Source organism: Rhamphochromis longiceps, linkage group LG6, assembly GCF_057381845.1.
Source record: "Rhamphochromis longiceps isolate RC_006_pf linkage group LG6, R_longiceps_female_GT1.1, whole genome shotgun sequence".
Classification (NCBI taxonomy): domain Eukaryota; kingdom Metazoa; phylum Chordata; class Actinopteri; order Cichliformes; family Cichlidae; genus Rhamphochromis; species Rhamphochromis longiceps.
In genome coordinates, this window is record NC_140562.1 from 2,968,739 (window position 1) to 2,984,915 (window position 16,177).

A 16,177-nucleotide genomic window follows, 5' to 3' on the forward strand; every position below is an offset into this window, starting at 1 on the left:
GTCAGACATGCTAAGAAACATCACATCGTGAGGGGAAAGTGTTCACAGGCAGTGGGACAGAAGTGTGAGTACACTCTGTTAGAGAGTGCATTGAAGCACACACACCATGAAAGAACTAAAGCACATGTGACTGTGGTCACAGACACTCACACTCTATTATAGAAATGTCTACATCTGTTCTATTGTGTTCCCTGCAAGCCCAGGGAGTCCTCATAGCTCCTCCCACGACTGGAAAAACAGAGAGCGATGGAAGGAGGAGGGTGGGGGGAAGTTAGTGAATCAGGAAGTGTAGAGGAATAATAAGCAGGAAGTGAGGTCAGCTACAAGAGGATGAAGAGTGGAAATACACTTGGTCCAGATGACCTTTGCAGGTATGAAGGTGTCTGTGAGAGGCTGTTGAAGCATGGAGAAGAACTGTACTGGTACAGATCTGCCAGAACGAGGCTGATGTTCAGAGCTGCAGTAACTACAGAGGGACGATGAGCCACAGCAGGCAGACGTGGGACAGAGCTGTTGAAGCAAGGTTACAGAGATCAGTGAGCAGAAGATGTTTGCTTTGAGGGTGATGATGGAGAAGAACAGAGAAGGTCAGCTTCACTGTGTCTTTGAGGATGAGAGAAAGCAGATGACAGGCTGCTGAGAGAGGAACTGTGGTGCTGCATGGAGGTCAGCAGTGTCAGAGCAGTGTGTGAGGTGGTGCAGGACACGTACGAGGAGACGGTGGTGAGGTGTGTGGGTTACATCAGGCATCTGCTCTGAGCCTGTCTGTGTTACACCTTCATGGATCGTATGTTTTAAACGGGGGTAGAGTAACAAAGGGAGGTCTGCCGGGGCCACTGTGGTCACTCGCAGTCACAGATCCAGCCATGACCATTTAAAAACAACTTAAAACTATAAAAACTTTGTGTGACAGTCTGTAAGTGTGAACAGTTTGGACTGGTGTGTAAACGGACGTGTGTGGGTGAGGATTTACCTCGGCTTTGGTGGTGGTCACAACCTCCTGATCAGGATCCTGGTCCAGACTGACGAGCTGGATCTTCTGCACAGACTGATGAGCTCCTGGCCCTCGGTTCAGAAACCTGGTCCTGCCCTGCAGAGAGGGGCCTGATGGGATACCAGAAGAATGATTAGAGGCTCGTGAGTCTGATCATTCAAAATAAAGACTCATATAAACAATCAGGTGTTTAATGTCGTGCCAAACACATGTGCACGTTATGTATTAAAAAGCTGCATGTCCACAGAGTCAGAGGCTCGCCGCTCCGAGTCAGCCCTCCTTACACCGACGGCTGACGCAGTAGATCATCGTAACAGCTAAGCTGGATTTGAGTGTTTGGACAAACAGACTTCATCACAGGTGAACAGGTACAAATCACCACCTACTGACCAATCAGATCTCCAGAAAACAGCCACTCCTGGGAGATCCCTGAGACGTGTGTGCCGACAGTCTAACGCAGGGGTCCCCAATCCCAGTCCCTGAGGGCCGGTGTCCTGCAGGTTTTTAGATGTGTCCTTGATCCATCACAGCTGATTTAAATGTATAAATGACCTGCTCAACATGTCTTGACTTTCTTCAGAGGCCTGGTAATGAGCCAATCATGTGATTCAGGTGTGTTGACCCAGGGTGAGATGTAATCCCTCGAGGCCTGGGATTGGGGACCCTGCTCTAACGTCTGATATCAATTCTTAAAGGAAACTTTGTTTTCTCTTGGCTGCAAACTATTTTACAGCACGTAGTTGTAACCTGTGTGTTGTGTTTATCACTGACAGTCAAACCATCAACCAGCACTGAGGCTACAGTAGCTCCGCCCCACTCTACTGAGTGCTTTAACTGGACCAACCAATCAGCTGCTAGTACAATAACCAGTGTGACTGGTCACATGTTGTCCACACCGTGGATGAGGGAAGCCAGGGTCGTGGGTTTGTTGGGCCCTGCCCTGCTTTGTTACTGCGCAGCCGCCAGTACGTTCTCCTCCAGTGGCAGCCAACGAATCAGAGACAGGAGTGAAATCGCTGACTCAGGCACCGAGGTCAGAGGTCAGCGGTGTGTTTACTATGGACTACACGATAATCAGCCCACAGAAACAGTGGAACTGCAAACATATCCCTCGGGTGTGAGTACGCCTGGATATAATAAGCCCGTGGCGTTGACACTCGAGTCCACCAAGCTACAGAGGAGGACGCTCCAAACACAGGACAGGCCCGCGGCCGTGGTCAAACACGAAAATCACCGAGTGCCCAGTGGACTGTGTCACGCTGAGTCACGGCACACTGCCCTCCCACCGCGTCCTGATCGTGTCTGCCAGCCTGTCCTATGACGGTAATGCTTCACCACCCGGTGCCGGTGCTACATACCCGCCTGCGAGTCCCTGCTCTGCCGGCTGAAGAGGCGAACCCCGGGAAAGCGGCTGCTGATGGAGCCCTCTGCCCCCCTCACCCTCTCCGCTCGGTACCGGGCGATCTGCAGCTCCAGCAGCTTGATTTTCCTCCTCAGGAACTCGTTCTCCTTCTGGCTCCGGGACATCTCCAGGTGAACCACCGCGTATCCATCGTCCACAACTTTACAGATTTCCGCCACGGCCGCGTTAGCCAGCACCTCCATGATGGAGGCGATCTGAGAGTGGAAGTCCACGGCGGCAGACATCTTCAGACCTTCGGCCCTCTCACAGAAGGCGGAGCCTGTGCGTTGTTACTGCTGCTATCTGACATGCATAACCCGGGACCACCACCTGCACCTCGGCTCACAGGACGGACGCTCTTCGGAAGCTTTAACGTCGACGGAGCTTTTCCAGAAGGAACCCCGGCGATCAGCACACAGCGCCCCCTGCGGTCAGGGGCGGTACTGCCTGTGAGCGCTCACCACAGCCAGAGCTGAGAGGACTCCCCGCGCTGCTGCACGAGAGCACACAGCCAGCCCACGCTGCAGTCACGGGCTGCTTTCATGATTTGTGTGTAACAGTGAACAGCTGTAAAGGGACAGAATGAAAAGATGAAATCCTTGGTTATGACATCAAACTACAGAAACCTGTGAAAATGAGGAGAAGCACAGAGCTGTGGGTGGACAGTCGCCCAGACAGCAGCACTGCCGTGGGGTGTATCTTCCGTTACTGCTTCTTTTCTACACCGGCACACAGTCACACAGACATGGACCAGTGTTACAGTTCTGTCCACATCTGTACTGCCTCACACACAGCGTTTATATATTTTATTATTATTATTATTATTATTATATTTTATTTTTTTACTATTTAATTTGTAAAAATGTGTATACACACACACACACACACACACACACACACACACACACACACACACACACACACACGTAGGAAAATATTTAGTATACACATCCAGAAATGCATACACTATTATATATTGTACATATATTTATTAGTTTCAGGTTGGCCATTCTTGTATTTTGCTCGTTTGTGTTGTTGTGTTTGCACATCTCTGTTGCTTGTGGGGCTCGCACACAAGAATTTCACTCGCATGTGCTGTGCCAGTGTGCCTGCACATGTGATGTGACAATAAAAAAAGTGATGTGATTTATTGTCCCAGTTTCATGTCAGATTAGGGAAAAGGATCAGCAATGGGCTCTTTGAGCTCTGCAGCCGGACGACGATACAAGACCACGGGTCAGTTTGCAGCTCAGACATCAGAGCGCAAACTCTAACGAAAGGAGCAAGAAAGGAAAGGACAATGGTTTCAGAAAATCCAGCAAACACAGAGAAATGAGACGCACGGGAGGGAGCAGCACAGTTTTCATTCAGGGCCCTGTGACCACTGTGCGAAGGACAGGCGTCACTGAAGTGACCCAAAACCACAAGAAGACAAAGAGGCAGCCAGATCCAGAGATGGGCAGTAACGCGTTACTGTAATCTCATTACTTTTTTCAAGTAACTTGGCCAACACTGGCCAGATCTCAGTGAGCTGCTGCAAACGGAGCTCTGCAGCCATGGACGCTTGTCAGCAGCTGAGATTTAGTGTTGCTGGTTTTGAACATGCTGGATCATCCACATACCAGCTGATGGCGCTAATGCGCCGTTTTGCTGTTTACCAACCTCCAATGAAACTTTAAAAACCCAAGAAGTGCAGCCCCCCCACCCTCCCCGCCAGGAGACACTACGGGAGTTTAAAGTAACGCCTAAATCTCGCGATGTTTGCCTCCAGTTGCTCTTTGGGGGGGATTACAGGCGAGTTGCACAAGGTCAGTCGAGCCGGTGTAGAGGCGAGCAGGTCGGCGTGTCCAGGCTTTGCGTTGTCCGCTAAATCATCTCCAATGGCCAGAGGAAGCCGCAGCCGTCCCTCGGCTCCAGCCAGGTGAGACTGTCACAGTACCTGTGTGTTAATATCTCAGCGCTGCTGCTGCATTAGTGCAAACGCAGCGCTGATCCCGCCGTACACGTGACTTTCACGGTGACGTGCGCCTGAAACACTGCTGCCATTTTTCTGCGTCACAAAAGGTGAGTGAAGCAGCTTCAGCTAACAGCTCTGAGCTTGGACAATTATACAAATATTAAAAACATAATTTGATCATCTCTGAACTAAAATGTGTTTAATGCTAGCCTGAATTCAGCTGTTGAAATAAGAACAGCACAGTTTTCACCTGTCATATCTGATGTAATATTCAGTTCAACATGTACTGACACCTCTCCAAATGAAATAAAATGATCCAGTTATGAAGCTGAACTTTAATCAGGAGCAAAGAAACCAAACACTAACATTTAGGAATGAGCGAAGTGACGTGTGACTTCTGGACTGAATGCATTCTGGGATGTTTGGCTGCACTGAGTCCACGCAGGCAACCGCCATCAATGCATCCTGGATAGGACAGGAGGAGCCGGAGCACATCTGGGAATTTGAATTGCAACAGAACTTGATCTGCGACGGATGACGTATCACAAATCCACACAGCATGCTAACCAACTCCAAACCTGCTAACTCTGATGTGAAGCCTACCCTCAGAAACTAACAGCAGCACAGAGAGCGTTCAGCAGCTGGAAGCTCTTGTCCTGCTAGCAGCAGTGTTGCATGACTGTTTTTCTCCTGTCTGTAGCCCAGCTCCATCCCACGCTCCAGCTCCTGTTCATGCACCTCCGGCCTCGCTGGCCCCAGCTCCTGCTCAGTCCCAGGGTCCAGGACTCATGGCCCAGATGGCTACCACAGCTGCAGGAGTAGCTGTTGGCTCAGCTGTGGGCCACGTGGTTGGCAGCGCCCTCACGGGAGCATTCGGTGGGGGCAGCAGCAGCAGTCCAGAACCAGCCAAAGCTACATACCAGGTAAGAGGTGGTTGGAAATGCCGCCCAGACAACGCCCAGCATGCCTCAGCTCTAATGTTGCAGCTGCTGTGGTTTGAAATGCCACGAGTGTGACATTTCTTTATGCTCTCATTCAGGAGCCCCCCCGGTCTGCTCCAGCCCAGCCAGGCCCCTGTCACTTTGAAGTCAAACAGTTTCTGGATTGTGCCACCAACCATACAGACCTCACTCTCTGTGAGGGCTTCAACGAGGCGCTCAAACAGTGCAAGTTCTCCCATGGTAAGTCTGGTAAAGGAGGCGTGGAGCCTCATACTGCAGCTCTACTCGGAGCACGCCACGAAAACCTGCAACAACAGCCCACCGGCTTCATGTGATTGCCCTGAGTGTGCAGTCACGTGATCAGTGGGGGTGGGTAGTCAGTGGAAAACAAACATTCAGGACCTCTAATCGATCCTGGTTATTTTGGTTCCCTCATTAGGAGCAGTTCCCTTTAAAACAAAGTGCGCTGATGGTGTCAGGAGACGACTGATGTCTGCAGGGCGCTCACTCGTGTTTGTTTGTGATTGTGCAGGTGTGACATCGCTGGTGTGATGAACGGACCCCCACAATCATGGTGAAGATCACGTGACACCAACGGGAGCGCTGTCCTTCAGAGAGAGTGTGTGTGTGTGTGTGTGTGTGTGTGTGTGTGTGTGTGTGTGTGTGTGTTGACTGTACAACAGTGATGAACTCTTTAATAAATAGCTGCTGTTGACGTCACGTGTTGGTCTGTCCTACTTTGGGATGCTGCAGCGAAACAAATGTTCACTTCCTGCTTTGATTATTTTCAGTGTGGGAAACTGATGATGATGATGGTGGGTAAACACTGTGAACATTAAAGGTTTGTTTGCTGGATTGGTGCTGTAAGTCTGCTAGCAGCTGGATACTCACAGGTGTGTGTGCCACACACTGCACTAATGTAAACAGCACACAGATCTGAACATTACAGAAATGTTTTCACATGAAAGCTGCATTTTAAATTTCACCAGGTGTTTTTTAATAGTCCCGTTAAATTTGCAAAAAACCCACAAAATGAATCGAGCCTTTGTGAGATCTGCAAACAACAGCTGAGCGTCCCTGTATAGATGTTTGTTTGAAAGAAGCAGCCAGTAAGGTTGCACAGAGGTCTGTGTGTGTTAGCTCCCAGCATGAGCCACACAACACTGCTTTCAAAATAAGACTGACTGTAACTCCAGAAACACTGAATCTAACAGATCGTTATCGTTGCAGCTCTGCCCGACACACGTTCTGTGTGTCTGAATGATGTCCTGTGTGGCAGCAGAGCTGAGTCTGCTGCACTGCCTGTTCAGAGGTTGGTGCAGATCATCTATGATGGATACCAGTTTGTTCAGGGCCCTGCTCCCCACCACAGCTTCCAGTTTGCAGCACAGAGGCAGCCTTCATTCAGTTTGTTGGTGTGAGCCGATCTCCCCGCAGTGACTGAAAAGCAAACACCTCATCACCTTCTTGTTGCAGCCTCTGTGTTGCTCGTCCCTCCTGTCGATGTGGTCGTCCCAGGATACATATAGGTCATGTCATCCCCCCTGAAGCCCTCTTACTCTCATGCAGGAGTCTGTTCCTCCCAGCCACTGCAAACTCTTTGTTACCAAATTCCATCATCATTCAACTGCTGGAGCAAAAATGATAGCAAATAAGGATTTATGAAATCTTTCTGATAGCGCTAGTCCTCCGTTTAATTTATATAGCTCCAAGTTACAACAACAGTTGTCTCAAGGCGCTTTATATCGTAAGGTAAAGAAAACCCCCAAAATCATGTGACCCCCTACGAGCAGCACTTTGGTGACAGCGGGAAGGAAAAACTCTCTTTTAACAGGAAGAAACCTCCAGCAGCACCAGGCTCAGGGAGGGGCGGGGCATCTGCTGCGACCGGTTGGGGGTTAATATATTTAAAATGCAAACGCTCCCTAATGACTGTGTGAAGGTCTGATCTGGAACATCCCTGAAAGCGATTTTTGTGATTCAGTCCACTTTTCTCTTTACAGCACAAACAGGAAACGAGCTCCTACGGAGCCCCGCAAGGTCCACTAGAGAAAGGAACTGAAGCTGTGTGAGATCCTGCAAGAGTGTTTTAAGTCCACGTGCCTCCAGGTCAGCACTGAGACCTCGGAAACAACCACCGCGATGGAAGACACGGCCGCTTGGCCTGAACTATGAGCACATTAAACCAGCCGTCCGGGACAAAGTCTTCCCTGTCAGTCTTGGTTAAGTTCACTAACATTATGCACTCCACACTGTATATAAATGCCACTTGTTTTGCACATATTCAACTCTGTATATTTTATTATTATTATTTTATTTTATTTTATTTTTTTACTATTTAATTTGTAAAAATGTGTACACACACACACACACACACACACACGTAGGAAAATATTTAGTATACCCATCCAGAAATGCATACACTATTATATATTGTACATATATTTATTAGTTTCAGGTTGGCCATTCTTGTATTTTGCTCGTTTGTGTTGTTGTGTTTGCACATCTCTGTTGCTTGTGGGGCTCGCACACAAGAATTTCACTCGCATGTGCTGTGCCAGTGTGCCTGCACATGTGATGTGACAATAAAAGTGATTTGATTTGATTTGATTTAACAGTGCTCTGGACAGTCCCGTGCGAGGCTCCGTAGGGCTTCATAAGAACCTGATGTTTAACAGTCCACGCTGAAGTTACCTGGTCTCCGTGAGTGCTCGCGCTTGTTTCGTTTTGACTTGAAGCGTGGGAGCACACACACACTGCAGCCGTGGACGGTCTCGTTTATGTTTAAACACATTTGTCCAGGTTTGTAGAAGTGAGAGCGGCTCTGTCCAAAGTGCTCACATCACTTTCTGGACCCCAACCAGCGAGCCGACGATCCAACATGCGGGCAGTCATGTGAGTGGGGGGGCTGTGATTGATGACACCTGACGTCATCAATCACAGTTGTAGTTTCCCAGCCCAGGTAAAGAGTTAAGGTTTTACATGTTTACTTCCGGGTTCGCCAGCTCTTACGACACATCCGTCTCAGCCTCCCACGGCCACGTCCGTGCGAGCTCCAGCAACATGCCTTTCATCGAGCTACAGAGCAACCTGCCCGCCGGCCAGTTCTCGGAGGCCTTTCTGAAGAGGCTGTGCTCCAGCACCGCGGCGGCTCTGGGGAAACCCGAGGACGTGAGTACGGCACACACACGAACCCAGCCCGACCTCCAGGCTGACAGGCCCGCGAGCGAGCGCCGCACACCGAGGATACGTGTCCGCTGATCAGCTCTCTCATCACCCTCTCAGCCCTGATCCACGTACGACAGGTGACCAATCACAAGCACCGATCGGGAAGAGTTGGATATGACGCGTGAATCGGTGAAAGTCACGCGCAGTGTTTTTACACGCGTCGAAGAGCCGCTTTGTCAACAAAGTTGATTCAGTATCACAGCTCCATCAGCAGGACACAGCACAGGCTGATAGCGCTGGATTATAGTCACGTGTCTGAAACGAGGGTGTAGTTTCTATTCTTGCAGCTGCAGCCTCTGGATCACGCGTGGGGACCTGCAGGTTTTAGATCTCACCTGAATCGCACGATGAGTTTGTTACCCGGTGTTGTGCCAAAAACGGATTTCCAATGTGTCTGTGTATTTTTTATGAGTAAAATCTTTACATGTGTTGGTAATAGACTTCGGTGAACAGGGTTTACAAAAGGATTATAAATTGAATTAAAAAATTATCAGTTTTTCAAGTATCTGTATAACTCTGTGTTACTGTAGTTACTTTATAACAAATTCGGTCCTTTAGCCCCACTTAAAATATGTTTACAGAACTATTGTAATTTTTGCTGCCATTTCTGCTGTCCTCTTGGCCAACTTACTCTTACAAGAGACTTTTAATGTTAATGAGAATTGCATAAATAAAGGTCATATAAAAGTCACTGCCAAAAACTGATTGCGGCTTCTACCTTGTTACACAAATGTTGTTTGTGGCCAAAGATGGCTTTATGTTATCCATGAGGGATCCATTTGACATATGTTTCACATATTATAGCCCAACAAGTTATTTATAGCAGTTTAAATTAGAGATGGACCGATCCGATATTACGTATCGGTATCGGTCCGATACTGACCTAAATTACTGGATCGGATATCGGAGAAAAATAAAAAATGTAATCCGATCCATTAAATATCACGAAAGCACCTCACAAAACTTGCAACACGCCGTAACTCACCTCAGAACGTTAGCACGTCGGAGCAGTATGCATCACGTGATAGAGCGGCTGTGGCATGCGGGACCTGTCGGTGGTCTGGATAGCATGTGGAGCTTCGCTAGCAACCCGGCATTTCATCTCCGACAAAGTTATCCCCGAGAGAAGTAAAGCAAGTGTGTAAGTCCATCTCTGAATGTTTGTAAAGCATTCCTGCATTAAGCTTAACAAACGACTGCCTCTCGCTCTCCGGCTGCTACTTCAATCATGAAACTGCTTAAATGATCAGCTGATCGGCTTTTCTGTCGCGAGTCTCTCTTGTTTGTTTTTGGCCCACTTTGCGCCAGAAAGAGGAAACCAGCGGCTGAACAACAGCAGCACGTTTAAGCTTGATAAGCTGTTGTTAGAATTTATTTAATATTACTTTCTACTCCAGGATCTTTTTCTACGTAGCTGACGCTGGTAACTGTGCAGGGGCGGATCTAGCAAAGTTTAGCCAGGGGGGCCGATAGGCCATTAACTGGGAAAAGGGGGCACAAAGACATACTTTTCTTTCTTATTCTCATTTAAAATGTCGAGCTTTTAATAAATAATTATCTGACACCCAAAGTTTTAATTTGATGTAAAATGAATAGAAGTCAATTACTGTATATAGTGACTATTAAGTCTAATATATATACCCTAGTAAGCTATAGTACTTTTTACTTTGGGAAGGTACCATCTGTGCAGTCTGCAATTTTGTTGAAGAAAGATGTTGAATCTATTTAATATTTCTTGAAAAATAATTGATTTCTGTGCATTTTTTTTCACACTGCATCAAATTAAGGTTGATTACGTCGATTAAGCATCATGAGGTGGAGCGTGAGGGGTGGTTCCCTATTTTTTATTTATTTATTTTTGTTGTTGCTGGGAGTTGGAACCCTATTAGTTAGGTTGCTTAATATTTACGCTAAGTACTCTTTAAAATACCAGAATAGGGAGGATGGTGTAGGTTTAAGTTTATTAGATTGATCAGTATTGCTGAACTATGAAATATTTTTTTTTGTATACAGGTATAACAGAATAGCTTTAGTGTAGTTGTTGTTTTAAACTTGAGTATGAACTTGCAGACTTGCAAAATGCAGCAAGATATTTTAAAAAACAGTTTTGTTGATTAAAACACACTATATCGGATTCATATCGGTATCGGCAGATATCCAAATTTATGGTATCGGTATCGGACATAAAAAAGTGGTATCGTGCCATCTCTAGTTTAAATACGACCAATCAGTTTTTGGCAAATACCGGAAATCAATTTTTGGCAGACAATCACTATTTGGCACAACACCGGCCTCTGGAGAACCTCAAGACATGCTGAGGAGGTCATTTAGCCATGCAGATCAAGGACACGTCTAAAACCTGCAGGACACCGGCGCTCGAGGCCTGGCGTTCCCCACACCTGCTCTGATGTAAAGAATAAAGTAAATGCCCTATTCCAGCTGTAGCCAGCAGCTACAAACGCACTCCGTGTAGGACCACTCAGGCTTGGAGAGCTATAAAAGCTTTAAAGCCAACAAGCAGTGAAGCTGCTAATAAGAATCCACATTTAATACTGATGCTCATCAGAGAAACACAAAGACTTTGGACAAACCTGGATGTCGAGGTGATGTTCTGGAGATCTGCTGTCAGTGTTTTTGTCTGCATTTGTAACAGAACTGTGACTGACCGAGTGAAGAAGAGCACGCTGCTAAAACTAGTTTCCATGGAGCACAAACACATGAACAGCATTTTAATCAGCATGTCGTGTGTATCGGGATCCAATGATAATATTAACATGTATGTGCATTTGCTTGAACTCTTGTTTTTTACCAAACCTAATGACATGCTGGCAGAGACCGCTCACATCTGGAGCCGGGACAGAGGACGATGTCTCACCAGTTTACAGGAGAGCAGTTAAACTGGGATACTGTGTTAGGTCAGGGCTTGTCAGCATGCAGTTCAATGTGCCACAAGTAGCTTTCAAATACCTATGAAAATATACATTTCATCCAGCAGATCAGGTTACTGTGCTAGCAGCGAGGAACGTGGCTAATTTCACACAGCTTTGTCTCAACTCAAAAAGAAGGAAAAGCTAATGATAAAAATTTAAACCTTCTCAGATAAGAAAGACTTGCCAACAAACAACGCAGAAGTATGGAGAGCAGAATGTTCGTACAGGGCGTCGCTTCACCTTCGGTCAGGGTCATAGCCACTGTAGGAGGTCAGAGGTCAGAGTTACTGTGTCCACCTCCACAACTTTTAAACACTAATATTTTACCCCTCAGAGATGTACATGAAAGAATGTGACTCTGCTTAGAGAAACACGAACTGTACCTTTGCACAAAGTCTGATAACACCAAACTATTGAACACTGTATTATTCAGTGGATTAACTGCACTGATGCTCGTGACCGTGTTTAAGGCTACGTCATGTTTTGCGTGTGCAGCGAGGACACAGAGGAGTAACTGGTGCACCTGTGCTGCCCTCTGTGGAAGTAAGCACACTTAGTTTGTTTGATGAAGCCTCGCCCGTGCAGCCTTCTTTCTCAGTCGGGCTTCAATGCGAGTGTCTGTGTCTTTGGTCCAGCGGATGAACGTGGTGGTGACGCCGGGGCTGCCGATGCTGATGGCAGGTTCCACCTCTCCGTGTGTGATCCTGTCAGTGTCTGCTATCGGTGTGACTGACACCGCCGAGAAGAACAAGGAGCACAGCGCCAAGATCTTTGAGTTTCTGACCAAGGAGCTCGATCTGAGCCAAGACAGGTGAGTCTGCTGTGCACACTCGCTGTAGTTACCTGTTTACTGAGGCTGTCTCCTTAACAGCTTGACAGTGATCACATGTAAAGGCTGTGAATGTTAATGATTCACTAACTGAATAAACTAACGGACATGAGCCGCTGAGCCTTTTCTGAATGTAGACAGCTGTTGTATAAATATACTTTGGAAAGAAGAGCGTGTACGTTTACTACTCTGTAGAATGCTATAAAGTCAAACTGGGCCCGATCCCAGCAGAGCCCAGCACTAATCAATGCCACTGCAGCACTCAGTCAGTCAGTCAATCAATCAATCAAGCCTTTTATTTGTCACATGCAAAGTTTACACCTGCAGTGAAATAGGACCCCCCCCCTCCCGTCCATACATACATAGCACAGACATCACATGGGGATACAGGTCAGAGATCGGTAGCGTTACAGAGAAACACTGAAATATACACTACAATGGGAAAGTACAAGAGGAATAAAAGAGACCTCTACTCATGCTGGGCTCCTGGGAGGACAGCATGAGAACAGGAAACAACAAAACTCCTCTGCACAAAGAAGCACATAAATGTCCACAGCACAACATTATGGAGCACGTGACCAGCCACAGGGTCGGGTGGGGGGTGAGGAGTAATCCGAAGCAAACACAGCAGCCATCCTGCCCAGCGCTACCATCCAGCGCGGGCTCAGACCCGCCGTGTTCCCAGGAGGCAACAAGCATCGAAGGCGTTTGGAAAGGGAGGGAGGATGAGTGTGTGCATATCAGTGTATATGTATGTGTGGGCGTGTCCAGAGTTCAGCTGAGACAGTGTCCTTCGCCCTGCCAGGCTCAGTAAACAGTCTTCCAGCCAACCCAGGTGGCCTTGCATGGAATGGGAAGAACAGACTAAACACAGTCGTTATCAGGGTGTTGTTGTTCAGCTCCAGCCTTGCGACTGCAGCTGGCGCCGAGAGGGTATCCGCATGAAGTGATGGTGCTTTTTACTTTAGTGCGAACAGCTCATATGAATTTCAAAGCAGTTCTACAGTCCAACACTGGTCTCTCAATCTCCCGTTGGAGAGCCGCGAGCTTCGCCATACTTACGTTCTGTGATGTTGTCATTCTTGTGCTCAAAGAGCCGATTCTGAGAACTCACAACAGTGGGCCTCCTCGAGATGTCATCCAATTTGGGCTCAGAGATCTTATTCTGAGTATTCACAGCAGCCGTAAGCTTCTCCAAGATCTTATCCATGCTGCGTTCAATGAGCCCATTTTGAGAAACTCACGCCTCTTCCATCGTTCCAATCCCAGCGGGCAGCCTTGTGGGGGTTTGAACAGCCGGTTCTGCTTTCTTAATTCTTCGATAAGTCAGGGCCAAGCCAGCTCCGATCAGCAAGAACCCTGTTACCATGGTTCTGAATAGGTAGATGTCTTCAGCACTCAGGCTCACCCGAGCCCAGACTTCTCGTTGAGAAAGGGGTGTCAATTGCATTCAGGGACCAGTTGATCCAACCCATAATTCTCTTTTAGGTTTTAGAGAACAGACTGTGAGAGTGTTCCACGGAAAAGTAATAAAAAGTAATACAAAAAAACACGAGACTAGACAAGGACACAAGAGGCTAAGCAGGGAAGCTAAGGGAGAGGAGAAAAGTGCGACCGCCTTCGTCAAGAGCAAGAGCACTCGCAACAATCAGAAAACAAGCCCAAATCCTCACCTCTGCACCACCGTGCTCCACAACACTGGTGCAGAGGTGTTCGATGTGCTGTGTTTGTGCTTCTTCCTCCTGTTGTTGCAGATCATCTGGACACATGTGGAGCATTTCCCATTAGGATGATGTAGAGAACTGATTTGGTAGAAAGATTGCTTCCAGGGCCAGTCTTCTGTCTGGGATGATGGTTTAAACACAGTAAGCATTAGTGCTGCTGTCAGCGATGAGTGTGCTGCTCTCATGTGGATGTGCAGACTGACTGCTGTGTTTGATTGGCAGGATTGTGATTGTGTTCAACGCGCTGGAGCCTCACCAAGTGGGGAAAAAGGGAACCGTCATGAGCTTCCTGTGAAGGCTCGCCTCCCTGAACGACCGGCTGTACCACATCAGCACCCGCCCCCTCTGCACAGTCGTTTAAAGGTCACTTGCTTCATTTTCACACCATGATCATTTCTGCTGTCTGAACCAAACCCAAGCTCTGCGACTGTTACATTCGCTTGGTTTCTATACTTGTTACGAAGAAGCGCACAGAGAAAGAGCTCTAAAGTTTGAGTTTTGATGTAGCAGAGGGCTCCTCTGGAAACAATGTTACTGTGATGTGGATGAAATAAACACAGTTCACTTATGTGTGTGTGTGTTTGCCTTCTTTCACATGTTAGCAGACACGTGTGAGCCATCACTGCACGTTATACATCTGCTGCCAGATTCTCAAAGCTCAGCTTCACCTGAAAATGTTCATTGTTTCGTGTGTTCAGCAGGTTCGATGTGCATCTTTGCACATTGGTGATTTCAGTCGTTAAAGAAGTGCGACGTACAGCTCGTAGCTCCTGGCTCACACACATCAGTGAGAAAGGTGCCACTTTTTACATGTGTATCCTAAATGTGTTAATATTCCTTATCTAAAGAAGACATGGCTAAATGCCTCGTCCTTACTGAGCAACACGTCTTTATGTGTGAGAGCAGAGGAAAGCTCCTGTGTTGGCTGAGGTAGAGGACCGTCTCCATTTGCAGTAATACTCAATCCTACAGTTGGAAATGTACTGGAAAAGGTGAGTTTAATCTAAGTGATGAACATCAGTGTGAAGGGTTTAGTCTCTAGAATCTGGGTTAGAGAATAACTGGATGTTCCAAACAAGCTGCTTTGGCCTGACTAACACAATGATGAGCTGTAAGACTTCACCAGCTGAGTGAACACGGGTACATTTATGAAGGCAGTCCATGCTAGCAAGTGTTTGTCATAGGAGGTTACTGACCCTCATCTGTCCCTGAAAGAGCAACAACAGGAGCATAGCTCTGAGTTATGTAAATGCTCAGATGACCTTTCACCCAGTGCTCTGCAGCTCAGAGAGCAGAGAGATGGAGCACGAGGACTCCCCGTTGGACTGAACTCCCTGAATCATCTGGCTCACAGCAGCTGTGAGACGAACCTGCAGAGAGCCCCTGATATTAAACGTCACAGTGTATGAGCAGGAAACACTGACTTTTAATGCAGCCAGAACAAGACAAAAACGTAATCACGCAGGTCACCAGTTATCAGTGGAGACGTGACTGATCTTTGGTTAGGGCCATAATAAAAGTTAACGAGGAACAAAGTTAGGATCTCGGGTGATTTTTCAGACGTTCAGCTGGTCGGTTTAGGAGCCTCTGTCTCAGCCTCTCCCAGCATCCCCCTGTGTGACACCAACACCCCTACATCCATGAACCTCCTCTGAGGTCTTCCTCTTTCCCCCGGCCTGGCTGCTCCATCTTCATCATCCTGTGTCCAGTACATCCACCCTCCCTGCTCTGCACATGTGCAAATCATCCCAGCCTCTCTGACTCTGAGCTGTTCCTCTGATGGACTCATTTCTAGTCCTGTCCATCCTGCTCACTCCCAGTGAACACCTGGACATCTGAATATCTTCATGCTGTGGCTCATCAGCCCTCTGTAGTTACTGCAGCTCTGTACATCACCCTGGTGCTTGCAGATCTGTACCAGTACAGTTCTCCTCCTGTGAAAATCCTGGTTAGTCCACTGTCCTCCTAAACAACCGACTCCACAGGATCGTCCTCTAGAGTAGCCTCTTCATAGCTGCCCTCACCTCCTCCTTACTAATCCTCTGCTCTTCCTAGCTGTCCTCCACTTTCTTCATTCATCAGCTGATTAAAGCACTTCTTCCAGCTTTTCAACACTCATCGCTCTTCAGTACATTCACATCTCAATCCTGAAATGCCTTCACTTCAGGCAGA

General features: G+C 47.5%; 3 protein-coding genes across 7 annotated transcripts in view; 2 read left to right on the plus strand and 1 right to left on the minus strand.

Annotated features, from left to right (window-relative positions):
- The window catches only part of LOC146667263 (uncharacterized), a 10,261-nt gene extending 7,192 nt beyond the window's left edge, over positions 1 to 3,069 (minus strand). For all 3 annotated transcript variants that reach the window (XM_085408929.1, XM_085408927.1, XM_085408930.1), the window contains exons 1-2: positions 2,353 to 3,069; positions 974 to 1,104 (exon numbers count right to left, since the gene is read on the minus strand). In XM_085408929.1, the coding sequence (XP_085265055.1) occupies positions 974 to 1,104; positions 2,353 to 2,641 (420 nt within the window). In that variant the 5' untranslated portion in view covers positions 2,642 to 3,069. The remainder of the gene's footprint in view (positions 1 to 973; positions 1,105 to 2,352) is intronic.
- A 1,069-nt stretch (positions 3,070 to 4,138) lies between these two features.
- Positions 4,139 to 6,000, plus strand: chchd10 (coiled-coil-helix-coiled-coil-helix domain containing 10). Of its 2 annotated transcripts, XR_014912034.1 has the most exons (5): positions 4,139 to 4,317; positions 5,054 to 5,276; positions 5,393 to 5,534; positions 5,827 to 5,913; positions 5,944 to 5,991. XR_014912034.1 is itself a non-coding variant. In XM_085408935.1 (4 exons), the coding sequence occupies exons 1-4, from the start codon at positions 4,154 to 4,156 to the stop codon at positions 5,844 to 5,846; spliced, it is 549 nt and encodes a 182-aa protein (XP_085265061.1). In that variant the 5' UTR covers positions 4,139 to 4,153; the 3' UTR covers positions 5,847 to 6,000. The 2 variants fall into 2 exon arrangements, 1 of the variants encoding a protein (XP_085265061.1); XM_085408935.1 differs by having other exon boundaries at positions 5,827 to 6,000.
- Positions 6,001 to 8,261: 2,261 nt separating this feature from the next.
- On the plus strand, positions 8,262 to 14,392 carry ddt (D-dopachrome tautomerase). 2 transcript variants are annotated; one of them, XM_085408922.1, is made up of 3 exons: positions 8,295 to 8,465; positions 12,088 to 12,263; positions 14,228 to 14,392. In XM_085408922.1, exons 1-3 carry the CDS (start codon positions 8,358 to 8,360, stop codon positions 14,298 to 14,300), a joined length of 357 nt encoding a protein of 118 aa, XP_085265048.1. In that variant the 5' UTR covers positions 8,295 to 8,357; the 3' UTR covers positions 14,301 to 14,392. The 2 variants fall into 2 exon arrangements, with proteins under 2 accessions (XP_085265049.1, XP_085265048.1); XM_085408923.1 differs by lacking the exon at positions 14,228 to 14,392 and having other exon boundaries at positions 8,262 to 8,465; positions 12,088 to 12,267.
- The last annotated feature ends 1,785 nt before the right edge of the window (positions 14,393 to 16,177 follow it).